This window comes from Salvelinus namaycush, chromosome 7 (assembly GCF_016432855.1).
Source record: "Salvelinus namaycush isolate Seneca chromosome 7, SaNama_1.0, whole genome shotgun sequence".
NCBI classification, from domain to species: domain Eukaryota; kingdom Metazoa; phylum Chordata; class Actinopteri; order Salmoniformes; family Salmonidae; genus Salvelinus; species Salvelinus namaycush.
Window position 1 is genome coordinate 17,143,323 of NC_052313.1, and position 23,743 is coordinate 17,167,065.

Genomic DNA, 23,743 nt, shown 5'->3' on the forward strand with positions numbered 1-23,743 from the left:
GTTTTACCAAATTTTTACCAGCATGTCACATGTGCAACCAGGAGTGGAAAAAAATCCTAGACCACCATACAAAGCTCTCCCCCACCCTCCATTTGGCTACTCTGTTTTGCTGGCACAGACAGGAATATGTTCTGGGATTCATCCAATGGCATTGAGGAATACAACACCTCAGTCATCAGCTTCATCAATAAGTGCATCGATGACGTCATCCCCACAGTGACTGTACGTACATATCCCAACCAGAAGCCATGGATTACAGGTAACATCCACATCGAGCTAAAGGCTAGAGCTGCCACTTTCAAGGAGCGGGAGACTAATCCGGACGCTTATAAGAATTCCCGCTATCCCCTCAGACGAACCATCAAACAAGCAAAGTGTCAATACAGGATTAAGATTGAATCCTACTACACCGGCTCTGACGCTCGTCAGAAAACTATTATGGACAACAAAGGGAAACCCAGACGCGAGCTGCTCAGTGACGCGAGCCTATCAGATGAGCTAAATGCCTTTTATGCTCGCTTCGAGGCAAGCAACACTGAAGCATGTATAAGAGCACCAGCTCTTCTGGATGACTGTGTGATAACGCTCTCGGTAGCCGATGTGAACAAAACCTTTAAACAGGGCAACATTCGAAGCCGCTGGGCCAGACGGATTACCAGGACGTGTACTCAGAGCATGTGCGGACCAACTGTCAAGTGTCTTCACTGACATTTTCAACCTCTCCCTGTCCGAGTCTGTAATACCTACATGTTCCAAGCAGACCACCATAGTCCCTGTGCCAAAGGAAGCGAAGGTAACCTGCCTAAATGATTACCGCCCCGTGGCACTCGTGTCAGTAGCCATGAAGTGCTTTGAAAGGCTGGTCATGGCTCACATCAACAGCATCCTCCCGGACACCCTAGACTCACTCCAATTCGCATACCGCCCCAACAGATCCACAGATAACGCAATCTCAATTGCACTCCACACTGCCCTTTCTCACCTGTACAAAAGGAACACCTATGTGAGAATGTTGTTCATCGACTACAGCTCAGCGTTCAACACCATAGTGCCCACGAAGCTCATCACTAAGCCTAGACTGACTCTGGGACTAAACACCTCCCTCTGCAACTGGATCCTAGACTTCCTGACGGGCCGCCCCAGGTGGTAAGAGTAGGCAACAAAACATCCGCCACGCTGATCCTTAACACTGGGGCCCCTCAGGGGTGTGTACTTAGTCCCCTCCTGTATTCCCTGTTCACCCACGACTGCGTGGCCAAACGACTCCAACGCCATCATTAAGTTTGCTGACAGACAACGATGAGACGGTCTATAGGGAGGAGGTCAAAGAACTGGCAGTGTGGTGCCAGGACAACAACCTCTCCCTCAATGTGAGCAAGACAAAGGAGCTGATCGTGGACTACAGGAAAAGGCGGGCCGAACAGGCGCCCATTAACATCGACGGGGCTGTAGTGGAGCGGGTCGAGAGTTTCAAATTCCTTGGTCTCCACATGACCAACGAACTATCACGGTCCAAACATACCAATACAGTCATGAAGAGGCCACGACAAAACCTTTTCCCCCTCAGGATACTGAAAAGATTTGGCATGGGTCCTCAGATCCTCAAAAGTTTCTACAGCTGCACCATCGAGCGCATCCTGACCAGTTGCATGACTGCCTGGTATGGCAACTGCTCGACATCTGACCGTAAGGCGCTACAGAGGGTAGTGTGTACGGCCCAGTACATCACCAGGGCCAAGCTTCCTGCCATCCAGGACCTATTTAATAGGCAGTGTCAGAGGAAAGTCCATAAAATTGTCAGAGACTCCAGTCACCCAAGTTATAGCCTGTTTTCTCTGCTACCACACGGCAAGCGGTACCGGAGCGCCAAGTCTAAGACCAAAAGGCTCCCCAACAGCTTCTACCCGCAAGCCATTAGATTGCTGAACAATTCATAAAAATCGCCACCTGACAATTTACATTGACACCCCGGAATTAATGTCTCACTTCCCTGACATATACTACATTAGGAATCATTATGCAATGTGGCATCTCTAATTAGCATTAATTACTGCATTGCAGTGGAGACAAAGAATATTGCTTTAATGTAATTTATGCATTTACATTTAGAATACCAATAGAATGCCACTGAAGGGAACCATGCCATCCAATTACCAATGTCCATTTATTTCTCCATTACAATTGAGGACCATCAGAAAGTGAAAATAATCCTGATAAACTATTTAGGGGTACATCCATTGTGAAAATAGTTTCTCGATATGGATTTTATTATTAAAACAGTATTGTAATGTGAAATATATTAGAATAACGATAGTTGTGTTGGTAGAGTATAATCATTTAATTTAACCTACCTCGTGTGTTTGCCTGAAGCGCTGCGCTGTTTCCTTGTTGAAGTGCTGGTGTGAATTATGCATGAGGCAAATTAGTCTAAGTGTCATCGAGGAATATTTATAATATGACAGGAATAACCAAAGTTATTCATTATCGCGGGGGTGAATTACTTCATGAATGTATATTGTGACTAAAAGTAGAAGTTATGGCACAAGTTATTGAAGTGTGTGTGTTTATGTAAAACCGTTGTTTGTGATATATGTCCATGGGAAATTACGCATATCACGATGGAACATTCCTAGTTGAAGGAGGGTGGGTATAATTTGTGGAACGTTCCAACAGGAATCTGTTCCAAAAACTTCGTAATGTACAAGGATGCCAACAAACAACGCATACAAAGTAGCATGATCAATTCACCTAGTTAACTAAATGCCGAATAGGCATCAACTCACCACGTAGCTTATTCTTAATGTTTGTCCATAGGCTACCAGAGTGAGGACAGACATTTTTCGGAATAAACGTGATAAGTGAAAAACGTAATTAAATTGCCCATTCCCTACCCGGTATCTTAATCTGCCGCTTTACAATCCTGTATGCATTGTTTGTTGGCAACCTTGTTAATTACGACGTTTTTGGAACAGATTCCTGTTGGAACGTTCCACAAATTATGCCCACCCGCTGAAGAGTGTTCCTGGAAAGAGTATTTATGTGCTCAGCTGGCCTTTGCCTTGGGGGGACTAGGTTGGCTAGAGTAGAACTACACCCGAGTTTTGTTATAGGCAAAGAGTTGTTGCCTTTATAGTTTATACTGATAATATGTTTGATTTATTCAAATCTTTGTCAACGTCCTGTGTGTTATTTTCTGTACAAAGTTGATTGGCAAATTAGTCCTACACCTGTTAATATTGTAAATAAAAGCCTCTAAGAGAGGTGAGCACCAGAACATTCTGTATGTCAATTTACTGGTCGATCCGCCCTTTCGGTTACTGCTTCACAAAAATCAACATTTGATGTGGCATTTGGGCGGCAGGTAGCCTAGTGGTTAGAGCGTTGGGCAATAACCGAAAGGTTGCTCGATTGAATCCCCGAGCTGACAAGGTAAAAATGTCGTTCTGCCCCTGAACAAGGCAGTTAACCCACCGCCATTGTAAATCAGAATTTGTTCTTAACTGATTTGCCTAGTTAAATAAAGGTTAAAAAAAAAAAAAAAAAACGTTTCATCTAAATATTATGAGTGATGCCATGTAGAACACTAGTTTGACACTCCGTGCGTGCACACGTGTACAACTCGAATTATTGAATCTATCATCCAATGACTATAATCTCAGTAAAAAGCGCTTCGCGACCCAAATCTGGTACCGTTTTCCTCGCGCTCCAGAGATTTTATTTTCATCAGTAATTTGCGCAAGCATGTTCAGTCATCAGTGTGGTTTCTGCGTGTTGTGTTGTATTTACGTTTTGAACGTAGCCGCATCCATTTACAATTTACGTACGTACCATAGAGATGAGGTAAGATCTTTGTATCTGTGCCATTATAGCGTCTGTGACACTGGCATACATATAGATTTGTCCTGTTTCAACATTTTCAGATAAATTAATTACTAAACTTTTTTTTAAGCCCACGTTATAATTATTTATAAAAATCTGTTAGCGGTATTTTGCGGAGAGGGCACATTAACTGTACCCCCTTATTCTCCCTAAGTGGTTCATTCCGAGGTGCACCATGGAGCAAAGTAGAGTGATACACACAGTTTTTGATTGTAACTGGTCAGGACTCGCAGAAGTTGTTTGGAAATACATTTGATCAAGCTATGCACCTATTGATTCCTTCCTTGATAATCATTTGTTTTTTTCTCTGTAGTACTAGCCAACTAGCAATTTTATGAAGTTGGCATTAGCTAGCCAGCTACTGTAGATACCCACTCTCATAACTAGCTACCAAGTAATTTCATGCTATCAGTCAAGGTTGAGTAGCTTGTCTAACTATCTTAACTGGCAAGGTTGCTAGACTTTAGAAAAGCAAGCAATTACTAAATGTACTGAAGACTCATCTTTTACCCAGATTTTTTGCAGAGAAGCATATTTAGTTTCTTAATTTTTTTTAAAAAAGCCAGGAGGATGCAGACTGCTCTAGAGGTCAGTTTAGATAGGCGTCACACAAACTGTACATGTAATATCCTAGGCATGTTTGAAGTCTATTGAGATGTGTGATTTACAGCAGTCAGAATGAAGCAATCATTAAAATGACAATTGAACAGGTAAAGAGGTATGCTCAGTGGTGGAAAAAGTACTAAACTGTCATATTTGAGTAAAAGTAAAGATACCTTAATAGAAAATGACTCAAGTAAAAGTGAAAGTCACATAGCAAAATACTACTGAAGTGATTAGGCCTGGCCTGCAGTCGGCGTTCCAATTCATCCCAAAGGTGGTTGATGGGGTTGAGGTCAGGGCTCTGTGCAGGCCAGTCAAGTTCTTCCACACTGATCTCAACAAACCATTTCTGTATGGACCTCGCTTTGTGCACGGGGGCATTGTCATGTTGAAACAGGAAAGGGCCTTCCCTAAACTGTTGGCACAAAGTTGAAAGCACAGAATCGTCTAGAATGTCATTGTATGCTGTAGCGTTAAGATTTACCTTCACTGGAACTAAGGGGCCTAGCCCGAACCATGAAAAAACAGCCCCAGACCATTATTCCTCCATCAAACTTTATAATTGGCACTACGCATTGGGGCATATAGCGTTCTCCTTGTATCCACCAAACCCAGATTCATCCGTCGGATTTCCAGATGGTGAAGCATGATTCCAGAGTCCAATGGCGGTGAGCTTTACACCACTCCAGCCGATGCTTGGCATTGCGCATGGTGATCTTAGGCTTGTGTGAGGCTGCTCCGCCATGGAAACCCATTTTATGAAGCTTCCAGAGGCAGTTAAGTGTAATGCGGTTCAGCACTCAGCGGTCCTGTTCTGTGAGCTTGTGTGGCCTACCACTTCCTAGACGTTTCCACAATAAAACCACTTACAGTTGACCGGGGCAGCTCTAGCAGGGCAGAAATTTGACGAAATTACTTGTTGGAAAGGTGGTATCCTATGACAGTGCCACGTTGAAAGTCACTGAGCTCTTCAGTAAGGCCATTCTACTGCCAATGTTTGTCTATGGAGATTGCATGGCGTTGTGCTCGATTTTTATACACCTGTCAGTAACGGGTGTAGCTGAAATAGCCAAATCCACTAATTTGAAGGGGTATCCACATACTTTTGTATACACAGTGCCTTTGGAAAGTATTCAGACCCCTTGACTTTTTCCACATTTTGTTAGGTTACAGCCTTATTCTAAAATGTATTTTTTTTTTAAATCCTCATCAATCTACCCACAATACCATATAATGACAAAGCAAAAACAATTTAAAAAAAAAAGCTAATTTATTACAAATAAACTGAAATATCACATTTACTTCAGTATTAAGACCATTTACTCAGTACTTTGTTGAAGCGCCTTTGGCAGCGAATACAGCCTCAAGTCTTCTTGGGTATGATACTACAAGCTCACCTGTATTTGGGGAGTTTCTCCCATTCTTCTCTGCAGATCCTCTCAAGCTCTGTCAGGTTGGATGGGGAGCGTTGCTGCACAGCTATTTTTAGGTCTTTCCAGAGATGTTTGATCGGGTTCAAGTCCGGCCTCTGGCTGGGATATTCAAGGACATTTAGAGACTTGTCCCGAAGCCACTCCTGCGTTGACTTGGCTGTGTGCTTAGGGTCATTGTTCTGTTGGAAGGTGAAACTTCACCCCAGTCTGAGGTCCTGAGCGCTCTGGAGCAGGTTTTCATTAAGTATCTTTCTGTACTTTGCTCTATTCATCTTTGCCTCAATCCTGACTCGTTTCCCAGTCCCTGCCGCTGGAAAAACTTCCCCATAGCATGATGCTGCCACCATGCTTCACTGTAGGGATGGTGCAAGGTTTCCTCCAGACGTGACGGTTGGCATTCAGGCCAAGGAGTTCAATCTTGGTTTCATCAGACCAGAGAATTGTGTTTCTCATGGTCTGGGAGTCTTTAGGTGCGTTTTGGCAAACTACAAGCGGGCTGTCATGTGCCTTTTACTGAGGAGTGGCTTCCGTCTGGCCACTCGACCATAAAGGCCTGATTGATGGAGTTCTGCAGAGATGGTTGTCCTTCTGGAAGGTTTTCCGATCTCCACAGAGGAACTCTGGAGCTCTGTCAGAGTGACCATCGGGTTCTTGGTCACCTCCCTGACCAAGGCCCTTCTCCCCGATTGCTCAGTTAGGCCGGGTGGCCAGCTCTAGGAAGAGTCTTGGTGGTTCCAAACGTCTTCCATTTAAGAATGATGGATGGCACTGTGTTCTTGGGGACCTTCAATGCTGCAGAAATGTTAGTACCCTTCCCCCAGATCTGTGTCTCTGCGCTCTACGGACAATTCCATCGACCTCATGGCTTGGTTTTTGCTCTGACATGCACTGTCAACTGTGGGACCTTATATAGACAGGTGTGTGCCTGTCCAAATCATGTCCAATCAATTGAATTTACCACAGGTGGACTCCAATCAAGTTGTAGAAACATCTAAAGGATGATCAATGGAAACAGGATGCACCTGAGCTCAATTTTGAGTCTCATAGCAAAGGGTCTGAATACTTATGTAAATAAAGTATCTTTTTTTATTTTTATTCATTTGCAAAAAAATCTAAAAACCTGTTTTCACTTTGTCATTATGTGTTATTGTGCGTAGATTGCTGAGGATAATTTTTTTTATCCATTTAAATCCCCCCCTTGCCCTACACTTCGTGCCCTCTAAAATAGCTGCCTATTGCTGTATGACAGCAATAGGCAGCTCCATTTTAAAGTAGTCAATTGTATTCGTCATCATTGGCTGATTGCTCCCAACTCAGAAATTCCCACCCAGTTGACTACTTTAAAATGGTGGAAGCCGTCATTGGCAAGCTCTGTGCTAAACTGGGTTATATCCATGATGAGTCTTCTATCTATCTCTATGGTTCTTACGCGCATAGTCACTCAAATTCTGCAGTTCCGTGCTGGCGCAGCGCGTCCTTCCGCTTATGCTCGTCCTCAGGCAAACGACACACAAAGTGTATTATTCTTTTTGGACTGCTTGACAGTCATTGGAGACTTTCTCAAGGGGACAACATATTGTACCACAGGTAAGAAACATATTTTTAGAGAATCAGATCCGTTTCCGAAATATTGCATAACGTTTAACCAAGATGCCTGCGCGCTCACGGTTTCTGCAAAAGCTCGAGTTCGTCATTTCAGGAGTGTTCATGGCTGCTCGGGCTTTTTCCGTGCTAGTGTGACAGGCGCTTCCTCGCGTGCTTGTGGTTAGTCGGATAGGCACCCCTCTCTCCCTCCGTTCATAATGAGACGGATGGTGTTATTGTCATTTACATCGACATAAATTACGATTTTACGACCGTACTAAAACTAAGATAAACATCATAGCCATGCTCTGTTGAATACAATACGAATGTAAGCCCAGGTGGATGCAAACAATAGCCAACTAAAGGTTAGCATCGAGGCTAGCTAACCAGTTAGCTACCCTCCCCCAAATCTAAAGCTATTTTGCTAGCTTTCGAATCTGTTTAACGTTACTGTATGCATGCAAGCTAGTTAGCTAGCTCGCAAATGAGATGTATTGCTATTAAGCAAACATCCATAATGTGACCAGTTTATCATGTGCAACGTTATAGAATTGTTTTTTGGGGGGGTTGAAAATGATCAGTCATACAATTGCCCATCAATTGAATCTGCCTAGATTAAATGTACCCAAACAACATTCATCCACCACAAACCTTGATTGATATTGTTTTGTAAAAAAAAGCAAAAGCCATTCAATGAAATGATTCAACAATGTGCCTAGTATATTTCCCTCTGGTCATGTGATGCATGTCAGGAGGGGATATTAAAAGCTTACTAAGTGATAGCATAAATAGGCTACGATCACAGTAATGCCCTCTTATCCCAGACATATGTACACAGATTACTACATTTATTAGGTCGATATGATAATAAATGCTGAAAAAAAAGTATGGCCTTTTCAGTCATTATTCTGCCCGCAAGACCAATTATAGTGTCATCCAAAGGAACAACATATATCGGGCCATGGCACACAGTGCATGAGTATAAGTATACTGCTGTAGGCCTATTTCCCAATGGTTCAAGTGTGTAAACGGCATCTAATAACATTCTTTCTAATTTGTTACAGAATATCAGTCCACGATGTCAGAAACAGTGAAGTACATGGATGATGAACACAAGACCATCTTCCTGAAAATACTAAATGAGCAACGGTTGGAGGGTGAACACTGCGACATTGCAGTGGTGGTTGAAGATGTCAAGTTCAGGGCCCACCGCTGCGTGTTAGCGGCGTGCAGCAACTACTTCAAAAAGCTGTTCAAGAAACATGAAGTCGACAACTCCTCAGTCATAGAAATTGACTTCATCCGCTCAGACATCTTCGAGGAGGTGTTGAACTACATGTACACAGCCAAGATTACTGTGAAGAAAAAGGATGTGAATTTGCTGATGTCTTCGGGCCAGATACTCGGAATCCGATTTCTGGACAAACTCTGTTCACAGAAGCGTGATATGTCCACTGAAGAAAATAATGTCCATAATGCCAAACCATTTCCCTATGATATTGTCAAAATGGCTCTTCCTACTGATGACCCTACATTGGGCCAGGAGAACGACGTGCAGGTGCTAGGTGACCATGATGACACTCCCACTGACGACCTTGTGGAAGAGCCGACGGCCAATCACGACTTGGACAAATCGCCAAACACGGCGTTGAGAGTGCAGGAGGCCATTCTCAAAGAGCTGGCCAATGAGGACGTGCACAAGGTGAGCTGCTACGACCAGGACGTGGAGCCCATGGACACGGAGCCAAAAGACCTGGCGGGTCACGCCACCACCACACTGACGTTCGCTGACAGCATCGGCGAGGTGAAGGACGAGCAGCCCCCTGGGTGGTCCACATCCACGACAGACATGAAGTTCGAGTACCTCCTCTACGGCCACCGCGAACAGCTCGCTTGCCAGATCTGTGGAAAGACCTTCATCGATGAGAACCGTTTGAGGAAACACGAAAAGCTGCACTCGGCAGAACGTCCATTCATCTGTGAGATCTGCAGCAAAGCCTTCACTACACAGGCCCACCTGAAGGAGCACCTGAAGATCCACACAGGCTTCAAGCCCTACCGCTGCGATGTATGCGGAAAGTCCTTCATTCGAGCACCCGACCTTAAAAAGCACGAGCGGGTCCACAGTAACGAGCGTCCCTTCGGCTGCCAGATGTGCGACAAGGCCTTCAAGCACAAGTCCCACCTGAAGGACCACGAGAGGCGCCACAGGGGCGAGAAGCCCTTCGTCTGCGGCTCGTGCACCAAGGCCTTTGCCAAAGCCTCGGATCTAAAGAGACATGAGAACAACATGCACAGCGAGAGGAAGCAGATGCCGCCCAGCACCCTGCAAACTGAGACTGAACAGCTGCAGGCAGCAGCCATGGCCGCTGAGGCCGAGCAACAACTGGAGTCCATAGCGTGCTCATAGCACACAACATTTTTACCTCACTTGTCATGGACAAAATGAGAAGAATCTGAGTTTTTTGATTATGTTTCATTTTGTATTTTCTTTTGGGAGGCCTAAATACTCCAATAATTACATAGATTTGATGTTGAGAATTGTTCTCGAGGATATAGTGAAGTAAGGTCGGATTTGAATGCGTTCATATATTTTCAGACTTATTTCATGTAATTTAGGTTTTCTTGCACTGTTCTGTGGTATGACATCTTTTTCTTGATTATATTGTAAATGGTTAAAATATTTTGTTTTGGTAGAAATGATCATACCAAATGTGTTTGTGTAAATTTTATGGCAGCCTTATGGACAAAAATGCTCTGACTACTGCCTCTACCTGGTTTTGGTTGTCAATATATTAGTGCTGTTATACAGTACTGATTTTATAATGAAAACTGGAAATAAAATGTTTGATTTGTAAAATGTATGAAAAAGAATGGTTACAAACTACTACATGTTTGACGGTTAAATATTCCATTGTGTTACACACACAACTCTTAGTGTAATTGACATGTACATTTAGCATATCAAAATATGTGTTGCTTTAATAAAAATGCTACCCTCAACTGCCAACAAATCATATCTTTGCATTATTTTTGGAAATAAATTGTAGCTGTAATTTGTGCAGACTATACAGTCTCAGTTGCTAGAGCGCTTGCACCACCAGGGTTGTGGGTTCGATTCCCAGGACCAGCCAATAAGTTTGCTGTAAGTTGCTTTGGATAAAAGCGTCTGCTGAATGGTATTATTATTATGATACACTAAGTGTACAAAACATTATGAACACCTGCACTTTCCACTATCCAGGTGAAATCTATGATCCCTTATTAATGTCACTTGTTAAATCCAAGGGAGGAGACATGTTAAAGAAGGATTTTTAAGCCTTGAGACAATTGAGACATGGATTGTGTATGTGTGCCATTCAGGGTGAATGGGCAAGACAACATATTTCAGAGCCTTTGAAGGGGTATGGTAGTAGCTGCCAAATGCACTGGTTTGTGTCAAGAACTGCAACACTGCTGGGTTTTTAATGCTCAACAGTTTCCTGTGTGTATCAAGAATGGTCCACCACCCAAAGGACTTCCAGCTAATTTGACAAAACTCTGGGAAGCATTGGAGTCAACATGGTCCAGCATTCCTGTGGAACGCTTTCCACATCTTGTAGTCCATGCCCCCAGACGAATTGAGGCTGTTCTGAGGGCAAAAAGTAAATTTGGAATGTGTTCTTAATGTTTTGTACACTGTATAATCAATGCCACTATTACTACTTGTATGTTCATCAAGGGTATGTTATTATAGGCATATTCAGTCATTTGATGATCTATTTGCTGCCATGCTCAATTATTTTATATCTAAGCAAGTCTTACACAGACACTGTATTGGATTTTTATGCCTATCATGTATTTGTTTTGGCTGATTCGCTGATTTGATTTTGACCCTTGGCTTTCAAGCATGCGCAGTATATTTATTTTGCTACTGTCTGGTGTGTGTTCGTAAATCTTGGAGTTGAGTTTAATCGGTTACATCAAGAGGAGCCTAATTGACGCGATTGAGAACAGGACAACTCTGCTTACAGGTAAAGCATGCAAATACTTTATGATATGTTGGATAATGTTTGTCTACCGGAACAAAATTATTTTGACAATCTAATTAAACAATTTATTCAGCGAATTTCGATCACTCCATCAGTGATTCAAAGCGTGATTTAATTTGTTTTATTTTTATTGATCTACAAAGAACCATCCGTACTTAATTTGACATCGTTTGTTGATAATGGTCTGAATTAAACATGTCACGAACAAAACAATATTTGTAATTGACTAATTGTCAACACTACATCTACATTTGTACAGTCTAACTTGAGTAATGAAACTGGAAGACAATGAAGGACATGGTGAAGCCAGAACATACAGCAGGAAAAGAACAGCATCATCATCCAAGAGGGATGGGTGCCCTACAGACAGGCGTGTCCTGAATTTGGCTCGGCTTTACCACTGGTCCTGGGATAGAAATGCTCAGGTTGTCATGCTGATTGGGGCAGGTTCATATGATCATAGATCTTATAGGTGTAACTTTGGTGATGTGTCATGGTGCTTATCTTTCTCAATGACAAGTTAGTAGAGTATTGCTTATCCATTAGGTAGGTTTATTATTGTGAAAAGTCACACTTCCCAATGGTCCAATGCAGGAAGAGGAGCAAGAATGGGGGAAAAGAGGAAGAAAGAGGACACTGAGAGGAAGCACAAGGTAACATGGACCAGTCACTTCACTTATGCACACACACACACACACACACACACACACACACACACACACACACACACACACACACACACACACACACACACACACACTTGATGGTTATTTGATTTCATAGGCGAAGCACTCCAGTTCTTAACACCCTTGTAAACCTCTGCAGGAGCCGGAAATCACAAGGTGAGCATGGACAGATCAGTCTCCTCAGATACATTTACGTACAGGGTTTATGTGAAAGCACCCTTAATTACAATCTCCAATTTACATGTCTTCATTCACAATGAAGGGTGTAGTATAATTTTACAATGTGCTCTGTTTCATTATGTAAGTCAGTGGTCACCTTTTATAAATTACCACAGTTAGGCAATGCTTCCAGTTTAGCAATCATCTGATTTATCTTGTGGGTTCATTTGTGAGCGTGTGACTTATTCTGTCTTTCCTTTATCAATTCAGGGAATTTAAAATCTGTCTTGGGGAGTGGCCATGCAGATGTGGAGACCAACGGTGTAGACATGGTATGACCAAAGACTATAGCATGATATACACAGGCCCAATTATTGCATATCCCTGTATTAGCAGAAAATAGTAGATGCTTATTTATGGTGTTTCTCTGTCTTTCTCTCGCAGGATGCATCACCACCTTCTGGAAGGAGTATGTTTTTCTTCTATTGCTGAAATTATTCACACCAAAAGTAAAGTCTGACTTCAATGTAAACAGAGAGTAAGATATGTTGGTGATGAGGTTTTCTTTATTTGCAATGACATTGACTTAAACAACAATATATCTGCCAAGGAAAAGGAATCAGATGGGAGAAAAGTGATACAGGAAATGTTTTAGCTTGAACATTTTGTGATTGGTGATGTGTTGCTTCCCTTATGTCATTTCTCACCCATTGTTATGTCAATGTAGCGCAAATCTAAGAATAGCAAAAAGGGATACCACGGGATGGACAAGGATACTTTTTTTTAGCAAAAATAAGTTTGTAAACTAACAGGTGAACAACATTAATTGTCAAGTTCCACAGTAAAAATTCTTCATACTCTGTGTATGGTTGTTGCTATTCTCTAGTGCAGTGGTTCCCAAACTGTGGGGCGCGCCCCCAGAGGGTGCACATTTTTTTATTAAGGATCTCAGTTCGGCTTTCAAACTCACTCTTGAAAGTTGTAATAGTAGAATGCACAAAGAGCAATTTCGTAATTGGTTAGTGCATCATCAGTTTTTCTCTTATCATGTCAGTCATTGCATAACTTAGAGCTATTTTTTGCTTGTCAGAAATGTCCAGATCCACTAGTCCATGTCAGCTAAAGCTTTTTAGCCCATAGATTTTGTTGTAATGTTTGAATCATTTAAATCACATGAATACGCATTAGACATGGCAAAATTAATAGTATTGCAGGAAATATGTTTTAAACCTGCAAGAATGTCTCTCTACCAACAAGAGGGGTGTGAACAGCTTGTGTCATGAACAGTGCTTGTGCCCATAGGTATAGACATGGAACTCTTTTTGAAAACATCTGTTGCTGTCCACTAAATACACTGAACAAAAATATAAATGCAACATGTAAAGTTTTGGTCCCATGTTTCAAGAGCTGAAATAAAAGATCCCAGAAATTTTACATATGCACAAAAAGCATATTTATCTCAAATTTTGTGCACAATTGTTTTACATTCCTTTTAGATTAATCATTTTCCAAGGTAATCCATCCACTTGACAGGTGTGGTTAATCAAGAGGCTGATTAAACTGCACGATTATTACATAGGTGCACCTTGTGCTGGGGACAAAGGGCCACTCTAAAATGTGCTGTTTTATTACACAACACAATGCCACAGATGTCTCAAGTTTTGAGGGAGTGTGAAATTTACATGCTGACTGCAGGAATGTCCACCAGAGCTGTTTCCAGATAATTAAATGTTCTTAAACAAAGCTGAAAATGTTCCCGTTCTTTTATGGCCTTTATACTCACCAGACATGTCACCCATTGAGCATATTTGGGATGCTCTGGATCGATGTGTGCGACAGCGTGTTCCAGTTCCTGCCAATATCCAGCAACTTCGTACAGCCATTAAAGAGGAGTGGGACAACATTCCACAGGCCACAATCAACAGTCTGATCAACTCTATGTGAAGGAGATGTCGTGCTGCATGAGGCAAATGGTGGGCACACCAGATAATGACTGGTTTTATGATCCACACCACCACCTTTTTTTTAAAGGTATCTGTGACCAACAGATGCATATCTGTATTCCCAGTCATGTGAAATCCATAAATTAGGGCCAAATTAATTTATTTCAATTGACTGATTTACTCATATCAACTGGAGCTCAATAAAATCTTTGAAATTGTTCAGTATTGTTCAGTAAAGTCATTCCAAAAGTCTCTTATTTCATTTTCTTTGTAGTTCCAAAAGTAACTCTAATATGGTATACTACAGATAACAATAAAAAAATTAACTGATGTGAAAAAGGAAAACACCAAAAATTTGAAGAATTTTCTAGTTAGCTAGCTAGAAGAAGAATTCTTGCTAGCCACACATTGTCAATGAAAAGGGGTAACATTAACTAGCTAGCTACATTAGCTAGATCTGGCCTGGCAGCTAGAGATGTGTTGTATTTATCTTTATTGTATCTATCACTTGAGTTGGATTTAAACCTGCATAAACATTTTATGGCTTTCTGTGCTGTAACAAAATTGTGATATGCTTATTGTCCGGTGGGAAGCAGGTCATTACAACAATGGGAAGAAATGGACAACGTTGAAGCTCAAAGGTCCACTCTTTCCACCAGAATACGAACCATTACCCAATAATGTCTTTATTTTATAATAGTGAATTACTACCACATACATACAGCTTTGCTGTAAAACAGAGTTTGGCTGCTGAGGAAGTAGCCTAGTTTTACGCCAAGATGCTGGACCATGAGTACACAACAAAGAGTGCCTTCCAAGATAACTTATTTACGGACTAGAGAGAGGTTAGTACAACTGATTTAAATTTAAAAAACAGCCTGAGACTGATTAAACAGGAAATGACAGCAGAGGAGAGGGAGCAGATGAAGAAGCTGTCAGTGTGATTTCACGCACATCAAGAAATTATTTCTGGAGAAGTCGGAGGAGAAGAAAGCCATGACAAAAGAACAAACAGGTAACTGATTACAAAGTCCCCAAACTAAATACTAAGACTTTAAATATATTTTTTAGGGGGAGCAATAACATTGCAACCCTTGTGGAAACCTTTGTTTTTTCCCTCGATCAGGTCTGAAGGGAAAAATATAGAATAATTAACGGAGGCGTGCGGCTTCTGTGTGCTGGATGGCCACAGGGAGAAGATTGGTAACTTCCGGGTGGAGCCCACAGGGCTTTCCGCGGGAGGGGAGAACACCCCAAGATGGACAAGCTGAAAGTGAGCATCTAGCCGTCACATCACCATCAACTGCAGCAAGTGAGGGGTCCAGTAGAGCATACAGAACAAACAATATTCCTATAAGTTTATGCTGCTCCCAAAAGTGAATTAGCGATCTAAAGGCAATACGCTTGAAATAAAGTGTTTTGGTTGCTTTCCAGAGGCGCTAAAATACCAGTGGCCCCTATGGATGACAAGTGGAGCAAGGTGCAGCATGACGACACAGTGACCTGGCTGGCCTCCTGGGTGGAGAACGTCCAGGGAAACTTCAAGTACATCATGTTCAAACCCAGCTCCAAACTTAAGGTACAAAGCCTTTCTCCCCACTTTCCTGAATAATTAAACATATCAGGGGTGTTTGATTGTGTACAAAAATTAACAATATTTGAAGAATTGGAAACAAAGTTTTGTGAAAGAAAATAATAATATTTGAATATTGATAAACCCAGATATTTATGAATTAAATTATATTTGAAGGCTTAGAAACCCAAACTTTTGAGAAGAGTCTGAAGACTGAACCCAGTAAAAATCATACATTTCAAATTCTATTATATTTATAGTTTATTCTTTTAAGCCATAAACTCAGAAGTCTTTCTCTCTGTGCTCAGGGAGAGAAGGACTGGCAGAAGTACGAGGTGGCTTGTAAACACAAGCTGAAGGTGACGACCATCAGGAGGCTGTACCGAGGACTGGAAGCACTGGGAGATGAAGACCAGACAGAGACGAGTGGCACTCTACTTTATAGACAAGGTACAGACCTCACAACTATCCTCGGTGTGGTTAACAAAGTGCAAGCCTGTTCAGTTAACCTTAAACACATAATGTAGAACAGTCATATCTCCCTCACTAACGTGTGTGTGTGTGTGTGTGTCTTTCTGTGCATGTAGCTGGCCCTGCGAGTGGGGAATGAGAAGGAGGAGAATGAGATGGCCAACGCTGTGGGCTGCTGCTCTCTGAGAGTGGGACACATCAACCTGCACCAGCAGAAGGGAGGCCAGGAGTTCTTGGTGGAGTTGGACTTCCTGGGCAAAGACTCCATCTGCTACTATGATGAGTTGCCTGTGGAGGGCAGGGTGAGCAGCACTGTCTAGCAACTGTTCTATATCCATTCCCCTGTATAATGTATTGTTAAGCAGGGCTTAAACATCCATCTAATGTACACAGCCATATTATTTGTACACATGATTTCAAGAACCTGAAGCTGTTCATGGAAAACAAGGAGCCTGACGATGACGTGTTTGATAGAATAAACATAAGTTGAAGACCCAGTGTACCTGATTATTTCATGTTTAGTCATGCTTAGCAAATGCTTGGAAATGAGTGTAACCAAAGAACGACTAGCTATGTGGTTCATTCAGTATGCTTCTCTACCTCAGCAGATATGGTTAAACGTGGTTGTTGTTTGTTCTTAGACCACCTACTTGAACAAGCACTTGTACCAGTCCATGCCGGGGCTAACAGCCAAGAACCTTCAACGCCTCCACCAATCTGCAAGAGCGGCTCAACAAGCTCATCACTGGTTAGTCCACTTTCTATACGAACATCAATACACTCAGTGCAGGTTTTTGAAGATCTAGTTTACAATAGTTGACAAGAATTCTCAGCTCTTCTCTGTGACATACGTGACCCTCGTTGGTCTTACTTTGCGTTATTTTTTACTCAAATGTTCTCCGTGTCATGACTACATGAATCTCTGAAACATGCAGATTTATAGTAAAGAGAGTACACCAATGAAATATATGCCTGTTGTTTTCCTCCTCAGCTGACATGAGTCTGCTGTCCTATAACCGAGCCAACAGAGCTGTGGCCATTCTCTGTAACCACCAGAGGGCAGCACCTAATACCTTTGAGAAATCCATGCAAAACATGCAGGGCAAGGTAACTGGAATATTTGCGTTCTCAGATTTATGTAGTAGCTAGTAGTGCCATTCTTATGCCATTTTAAAATACTCTATGCAAATCACATTTCAAATCAAATGTATTTATATAGCCCTTCTTACATCAGCTGATATATCAAAGTGCTGTACAGAAACCCAGCCTAAAACCCCAAACAGCAAGCAATGCAGGTGTAGAAGCACGGTGGCTAGGAAAAACTCCCTAGAAAAGCCAAAACCTAGGAAGAAACCTAGAGAGGAACCAGGCTATGGGGGGTGGCCAGTCCTCTTCTGGCTGTGCCGGGTGGAGATTATAACAGAACATGGCCAAGATGTTCAAATGTTCATAAATGACCAGCATGGTCAAATAATAATAATCACAGTAGTTGTCGAGGTTGCAACAAGTCAGCACCTCAGGAGTAAATGTCGGTTGGCTTTTCATAGCTGATCATTAAGAGTATTTCTACCGCTCCTGCTGTCTCTAGAGATTTGAAAACAGTCTGGGACAGGTAGCACGTCCGGTGAACAGGTCAGGGTTCCATAGCCGCAGGCAGAACAGTTGAAACTGGAGCAGCAGCACGGCCAGGTGGACTGGGGACAGCAAGGAGTCATCATGCCAGGTAGTCCTGAGGCATGGTCCTAGGGCTCAGGTCCTCCGAGAGAGAGAGAGAAAGAAAGAGAGAAAGAGAGAATTAGAGAAAGCATACTTAAATTCACACAGGACACCGGATAAGATAGGAGAAATACTCCAGATATAACAGACTGACCCTAGCCGCCCGACACATAAACTACCACAGCATAAATACTGGAGGCTGAGACAAGAGGGGTCAGGAGACACTGTGGCCCCATCCGATGATACCCCCAGACAGGGCCAAACAGGCAGGATATAACCCCACCCACTTTGCCAAAGCACAGCCCACACAGAGGGAAAACTTCAACCACCAACTTACCATCCTGAGACAAGGCCAAGTATAGCCCACAAAGATCTCCGCCACGGCACAACCCAAGGGGGGGCGCCAACCCAGACAGGATGCCTCTTTTACAATATTGTGTCCAATGTAGATTATATATACACTGCTCAAAAAAATAAAGGGAACACTTCAACAACACAATGTAACTCCAAGTCAATCACACTTCTGTGAAATCAAACTGTCCACTTAGGAAGCAACACTGATTGACAATAAATTTCACATGCTGTTGTGCAAATGGGATAGACAACAGGTGGAAATTATAGGCAATTAGCAAGACACCCCCAATAAAGGAGTGGTTCTGCAGGTGGTGACCACAGACCACTTCTCAGTTCCTATGCTTCCTGGCTGATGTTTTGGTCACTTTTGAATGCTGGCGGTGCTTTCACTCTAGTGGTAGCATGAGACGGAGTCTACAACCCACACAAGTGGCTCAGGTAGTGCAGCTCATCCAGGATGGCACATCAATGCGAGCTGAGGCAAGAAGGTTTGCTGTGTCTGTCAGCGTAGTGTCCAGAGCATGGAGGCGCTACCAGGAGACAGGCCAGTACATCAGGAGATGTGGAGGAGGCCGTAGGAGGGCAACAACCCAGCAGCAGGACCGCTACCTCCGCCTTTGTGCAAAGAGGAGCAGGAGGAGCACTGCCAGAGCCCTGCAAAATGACCTCCAGCAGGCCACAAATGTGCATGTGTCTGCTCAAATGGTCAGAAACAGACTCCATGAGGGTGGTATGAGGGCCCGACGTCCACAGGTGGGGGTTGTGCTTACAGCCCAACACCGTGCAGGACGTTTGGCATTTGCCAGAGAACACCAAGATTGGCAAATTCGCCACTGGCACCCTGTGCTCTTCACAGATGAAAGCAGGTTCACACTGAGCACATGTGACAGACGTGACAGAGTCTGGAGACGCCGTGGAGAACGTTCTGCTGCCTGCAACATCCTCCAGCATGACCGGTTTGGCGGTGGGTCAGTCATGGTGTGGGGTGGCATTTCTTTGGGGGGCCGCACAGCCCTCCATATGCTCGCCAGAGGTAGCCTGACTGCCATTAGGTACCGAGATGAGATCCTCAGACCCCTTGTGAGACCATATGCTGGTGCGGTTGGCCCTGGGTTCCTCCTAATGCAAGACAATGCTAGACCTCATGTGGCTGGAGTGTGTCAGCAGTTCCTGCAAGAGGAAGGCATTGATGCTATGGACTGGCCCGCCCGTTCCCCAGACCTGAATCCTTTTGAGCACATCTGGGACATCATGTCTCGCTCCATCCACCAACGCCACGTTGCACCACAGACTGTCCAGGAGTTGGCGGATGCTTTAGTCCAGGTCTGGGAGGAGATCCCTCAGGAGACCATCCGCCACCTCATCAGGAGCATGCCCAGGCGTTGTAGGGAGGTCATACAGGCACGTGGAGGCCACACACACTACTGAGCCTCATTTTGACTTGTTTTAAGGACATTACATCAAAGTTGGATCAGCCTGTAGTGTGGTTTTCCACTTTAATTTTGAATGTGACTCCAAATCCAGACCTCCATGGGTTGATAAATTTGATTTCCATTGATAATTGTTGTGTGATTTTGTTGTCAGCACATTCAACTATGTAAAGAAAAAGTATTTAATAAGAATATTTCATTCATTCAGATCTAGGATGTGTTATTTTAGTGTTCCCTTTATTTTTTTGAGCAGTGTATATATTATATATATATACAGTATATATACACATTGTCCTGGTAGTTGTTACATTCTATATGGAATTTTTTGTGAATTTTTGTTGAAATACTAATTATGCATGTAAGGTAAAACACAGTCTAACATTGTCCCTTTATTGTTCAAGATTGCACAGAAGCAGCAGCAATTGGATGTGACCAAGAAGGAGCTGAAAGAGGCATAAAATGAACACAAGAAGGAAGGAACTGATAGGACTTGAAAGTGAGTGCATTTGACCCCTACTGTTCACATTTCACCCTACAGTTCCTCGTTTCCAGGAAAACATTGTAGAATAACAGCTAGTGGACATGACCTTTCATAACCCAGCTTGGCAGTTTACCCACGATTGATGTGGAAGGGTTGATCCAAACTGCTACTGAGATGCCTGTTTAGGCCTCCATTGTTTTACCACCACCAGTGGTGGTTTGTCTGTTTTGAGACCATTCTCTTGGTCAAATTAAGTCAAGCAAGCTCAGTCAAGCACAGATCAATAATTTGAAATTATTTCAAATAATATTTAAACACAGGTGTGGTCTCCTCTGCTCTCCTCAGGCTGGTTGAGAAGGAGGCTGTGGTGAAGAGGCTGGAGGAACAGCTGAAGAAGCTCTAGCTACAGATGACTGACAGGGAGGAGAACAAGGTAATCGCTCTGGGCACGTCCCAACTCAACTACCTGAACCTAAGGATATCAGTTGTCTGGTAACAGACTTTAGCCTAACATTGATAATTTAGCCTAACATTTATCCTCGACCTCTGTCAGTTTCAGAGTGAAATGCTACAACACTTATTGTTGCGCTCTAAAAATATGTTTTCACTTTGTGTATTTTTGTAGCATGTGTAAACATGATTTTCTTTGTTTACTCTTCATGTCAGGTGTAGGAAATGCAATGCCAATCGACAAGATCTACAACAAAACGCAAGGAGGCAAGTTTGCTTGGGCCATTGATATGACTGTAAAAGATTTTCAGTTCTGAACTGTGACACCTCATTGCTTTTGTATTATTCTTTTTTTTAAACAATTATGTGGCATTTTCTAATGTTCACTATTTTATTTGCAACTCCATATTTCCTTATTTGTTATTGGTTACCAGCAGTGTTTGTTTTCTGACTGTGAGAATTGAGCAGCAATAGTAGACAAGGTACATTTTGTGTTTGATAAGATTTGTTTCCTTTGTTAACAAAAATATATGTGTGAAATGAAATACCTTTTCATTGATATGTTTAGTTTTTGTTGCTGCCTTACTCATGAGTGAATTCCTACAGCCCTTCAAAGTATAAAGAAAAATCTATATATACAATCATATTAATATACCAACATAAATATAAAAGATGCAGGAATGCACCAGATTTGATATCGTCTTATGCAGTTTGAAGCTGTGATATGTTGGGCTGTGTTGGCATGGCATGTTGAGTTCTCCGATCCTCTCAGAATGTAATCCTCAAAACCTGCCTCTGGTCATACTGGCTGGATTGCAGTCCCTCGTGTTTTACCAGCCTTTTTAGCATAGGTAAATGTTACCAGGCTAAAGAACATGCGTGGACTTCCAAAGTTCGCCTGTAGTGTACGAAAACAGATTTTTTTCTGTTGTGCGCCACTGGCATGGAGACGTAATGTACGCTGTCTCGGGAGATGTTTTAGAGCTGGAAGCAAATGTAGTACAACAATTGTTTTGTATTCATCATCAGGTCTTTACATGTGGAGCCTTTTTTGTACCTTTTTTGTGAAGCATACAAACCATAGTGTTTTTACATTAGTGAATAGTGCTGATGTGACTGTTATTTCCCTTTTCATATGGATGAGCTGCTATAGCCCCAAGTGACGCCAGACTCATGTGGTTTCCCACAGGACTGTGGTCAGTAGACTGCAACGCGCCACATCAAAACTCTGTGTGCAGCTCCTCTGAAAAAGAGAGACAGGAAATGTGGGACAAATTCCTCTAGACTGCACCGCGTCTGCTGCCTGACTGCCTACCGCCCTGCACAAATGGAACGTGAGCAACTTCTGTCATTGAGCAACTTCTGTGATGTCTCTGAACGCAATCTCCTCACTCAACCTTTGTTGCTGCAACAGAGTTTACGTTTCTTTAACCACCATGCCAGACATAGATGTTAAATTATTCACTGTAGTACACATGCTGCAGGCCAGGGCCACCAATGAATCATGCAACAGTCTTTTTATTTAACATTGCTGCAGTGTGTTGTGTGGCCTAATATGCTGAAAATGTGAAAAAGAACGCTTCTCAGCTCTTCTCCCGGAGGGCCCTTGCAGTCTACACATTTCCTCTACCTTTCAATAGCAATCTTGAGATCTGGCCGTAGCCTATTGGGCTCTGTCTCAGTACTAAGCTTTTGATCCCTGCTTTGTGTTGCTGCAGTCTGATTCGATTCGCCGGTGTTCTTCACTAATCTAATCCAGACGGAGGGAGTTCTTTGGGACAAGGATTTGGGATTTCCCTCTCGGTTTGTTTAGGGATTAACAGCAGAAGTAATGAGTGTAAACACAAAATGTGGAAAATATGCCAATGTAAGATAATAGGCATTCACAGAACCCAGTATGCTTCTAAGGCCATGGTTTGAAAGAGCTTGTGAACCTTGAAACTAGAACCTGGGAGAAATTGTAGGATTATATGTAGCCAAGGCCTGGGATTTCTATCCTAGAGATATTGTCAAATTTGTGAAATCAAATTGATGGTGGTGTTTTTTACAGGAAACTTTGTTGCTCAGTGTTTGGACCATTTTTCTCTGCAAGGGAGAGAGACAAAAATCTTATTCTGACCGGATTGGTGATTCCATCACTGAGGGGCTTTAATTCGCTGTTGGTGTTGTGAACTTCACAAGCCCCAGAGGAAACAGGAAGCCCAGTCAGAATTCTCATTGTTTCAGGCCCGCGTTTGAAGTTTGGGCTTGCAGGAAGACAATGTAGAATAACCGCCTATTGGACTTGACCTGCCATACTCTTGTTAATGGCAGTTTGCCATCTATGGATGTGGAAGGGTTGGTTCAAACTGCTACTGAGATGCTTGTTACTGATCTGCCATTGGTTTGACTCCTTTTTCTCCTTTTCTGGGCTACATTTTTTTATTAGAGTTATTAATGACTCAATCACAGCCTACTTTATGGCAGTTTACCATTTATGGATGTGGAAGGGTTGGTTCCTCACAACTGCTACTGGGACTTTTATTACTAATGCACCATTGATCATCTGTGGTTTCTCTTTTTTTTCTTTTTCTGGACTACATTTCTTAAATTAGGGTTATTATTAATGACTGATTATAATTGCTTTGCACAGTGGGGGAAGATGCTCCAATTGGACTCGACACAGATTTCTTTGCACGTGTGGAACGTTTTCGGAACCCCAGAGCCAGAACGACATTCCTTCTTCCCCTATACCTGGGTGTGTTTGTCTTCTCTTGTTGGTCGTCAATGCACCATATGTCCACCACATTGAGATGTTCAAGCAACAACCCCAGCCAACATGTCCAGGTGGGCCCCACCTGGGTTTTAAATGGGTTTCAACTGGGCAAGGGCTCTAATTGGTTATCTTAGCAGGTACCCAATTGGGTTAACATTGAGGCCAACATGGATGCTGAGGATAACTTTGTGGGTC

At 42.7% G+C, this 23,743-nt stretch overlaps 1 protein-coding gene and 1 pseudogene across 1 annotated transcript; both read left to right on the top strand.

Moving 5' to 3' along the window:
* Positions 1-7,379: 7,379 nt before the first annotated feature.
* LOC120050357 (zinc finger and BTB domain-containing protein 14-like) lies at positions 7,380-10,502 on the top strand. The gene is made up of 2 exons (XM_038996941.1): positions 7,380-7,502; positions 8,564-10,502. The coding sequence occupies exon 2, from the start codon at positions 8,578-8,580 to the stop codon at positions 9,907-9,909; it is 1,332 nt and encodes a 443-aa protein (XP_038852869.1). The 5' UTR covers positions 7,380-7,502; positions 8,564-8,577; the 3' UTR covers positions 9,910-10,502.
* A 1,636-nt stretch (positions 10,503-12,138) lies between these two features.
* On the top strand, positions 12,139-21,110 carry LOC120050631 (annotated as a pseudogene).
* The last annotated feature ends 2,633 nt before the right edge of the window (positions 21,111-23,743 follow it).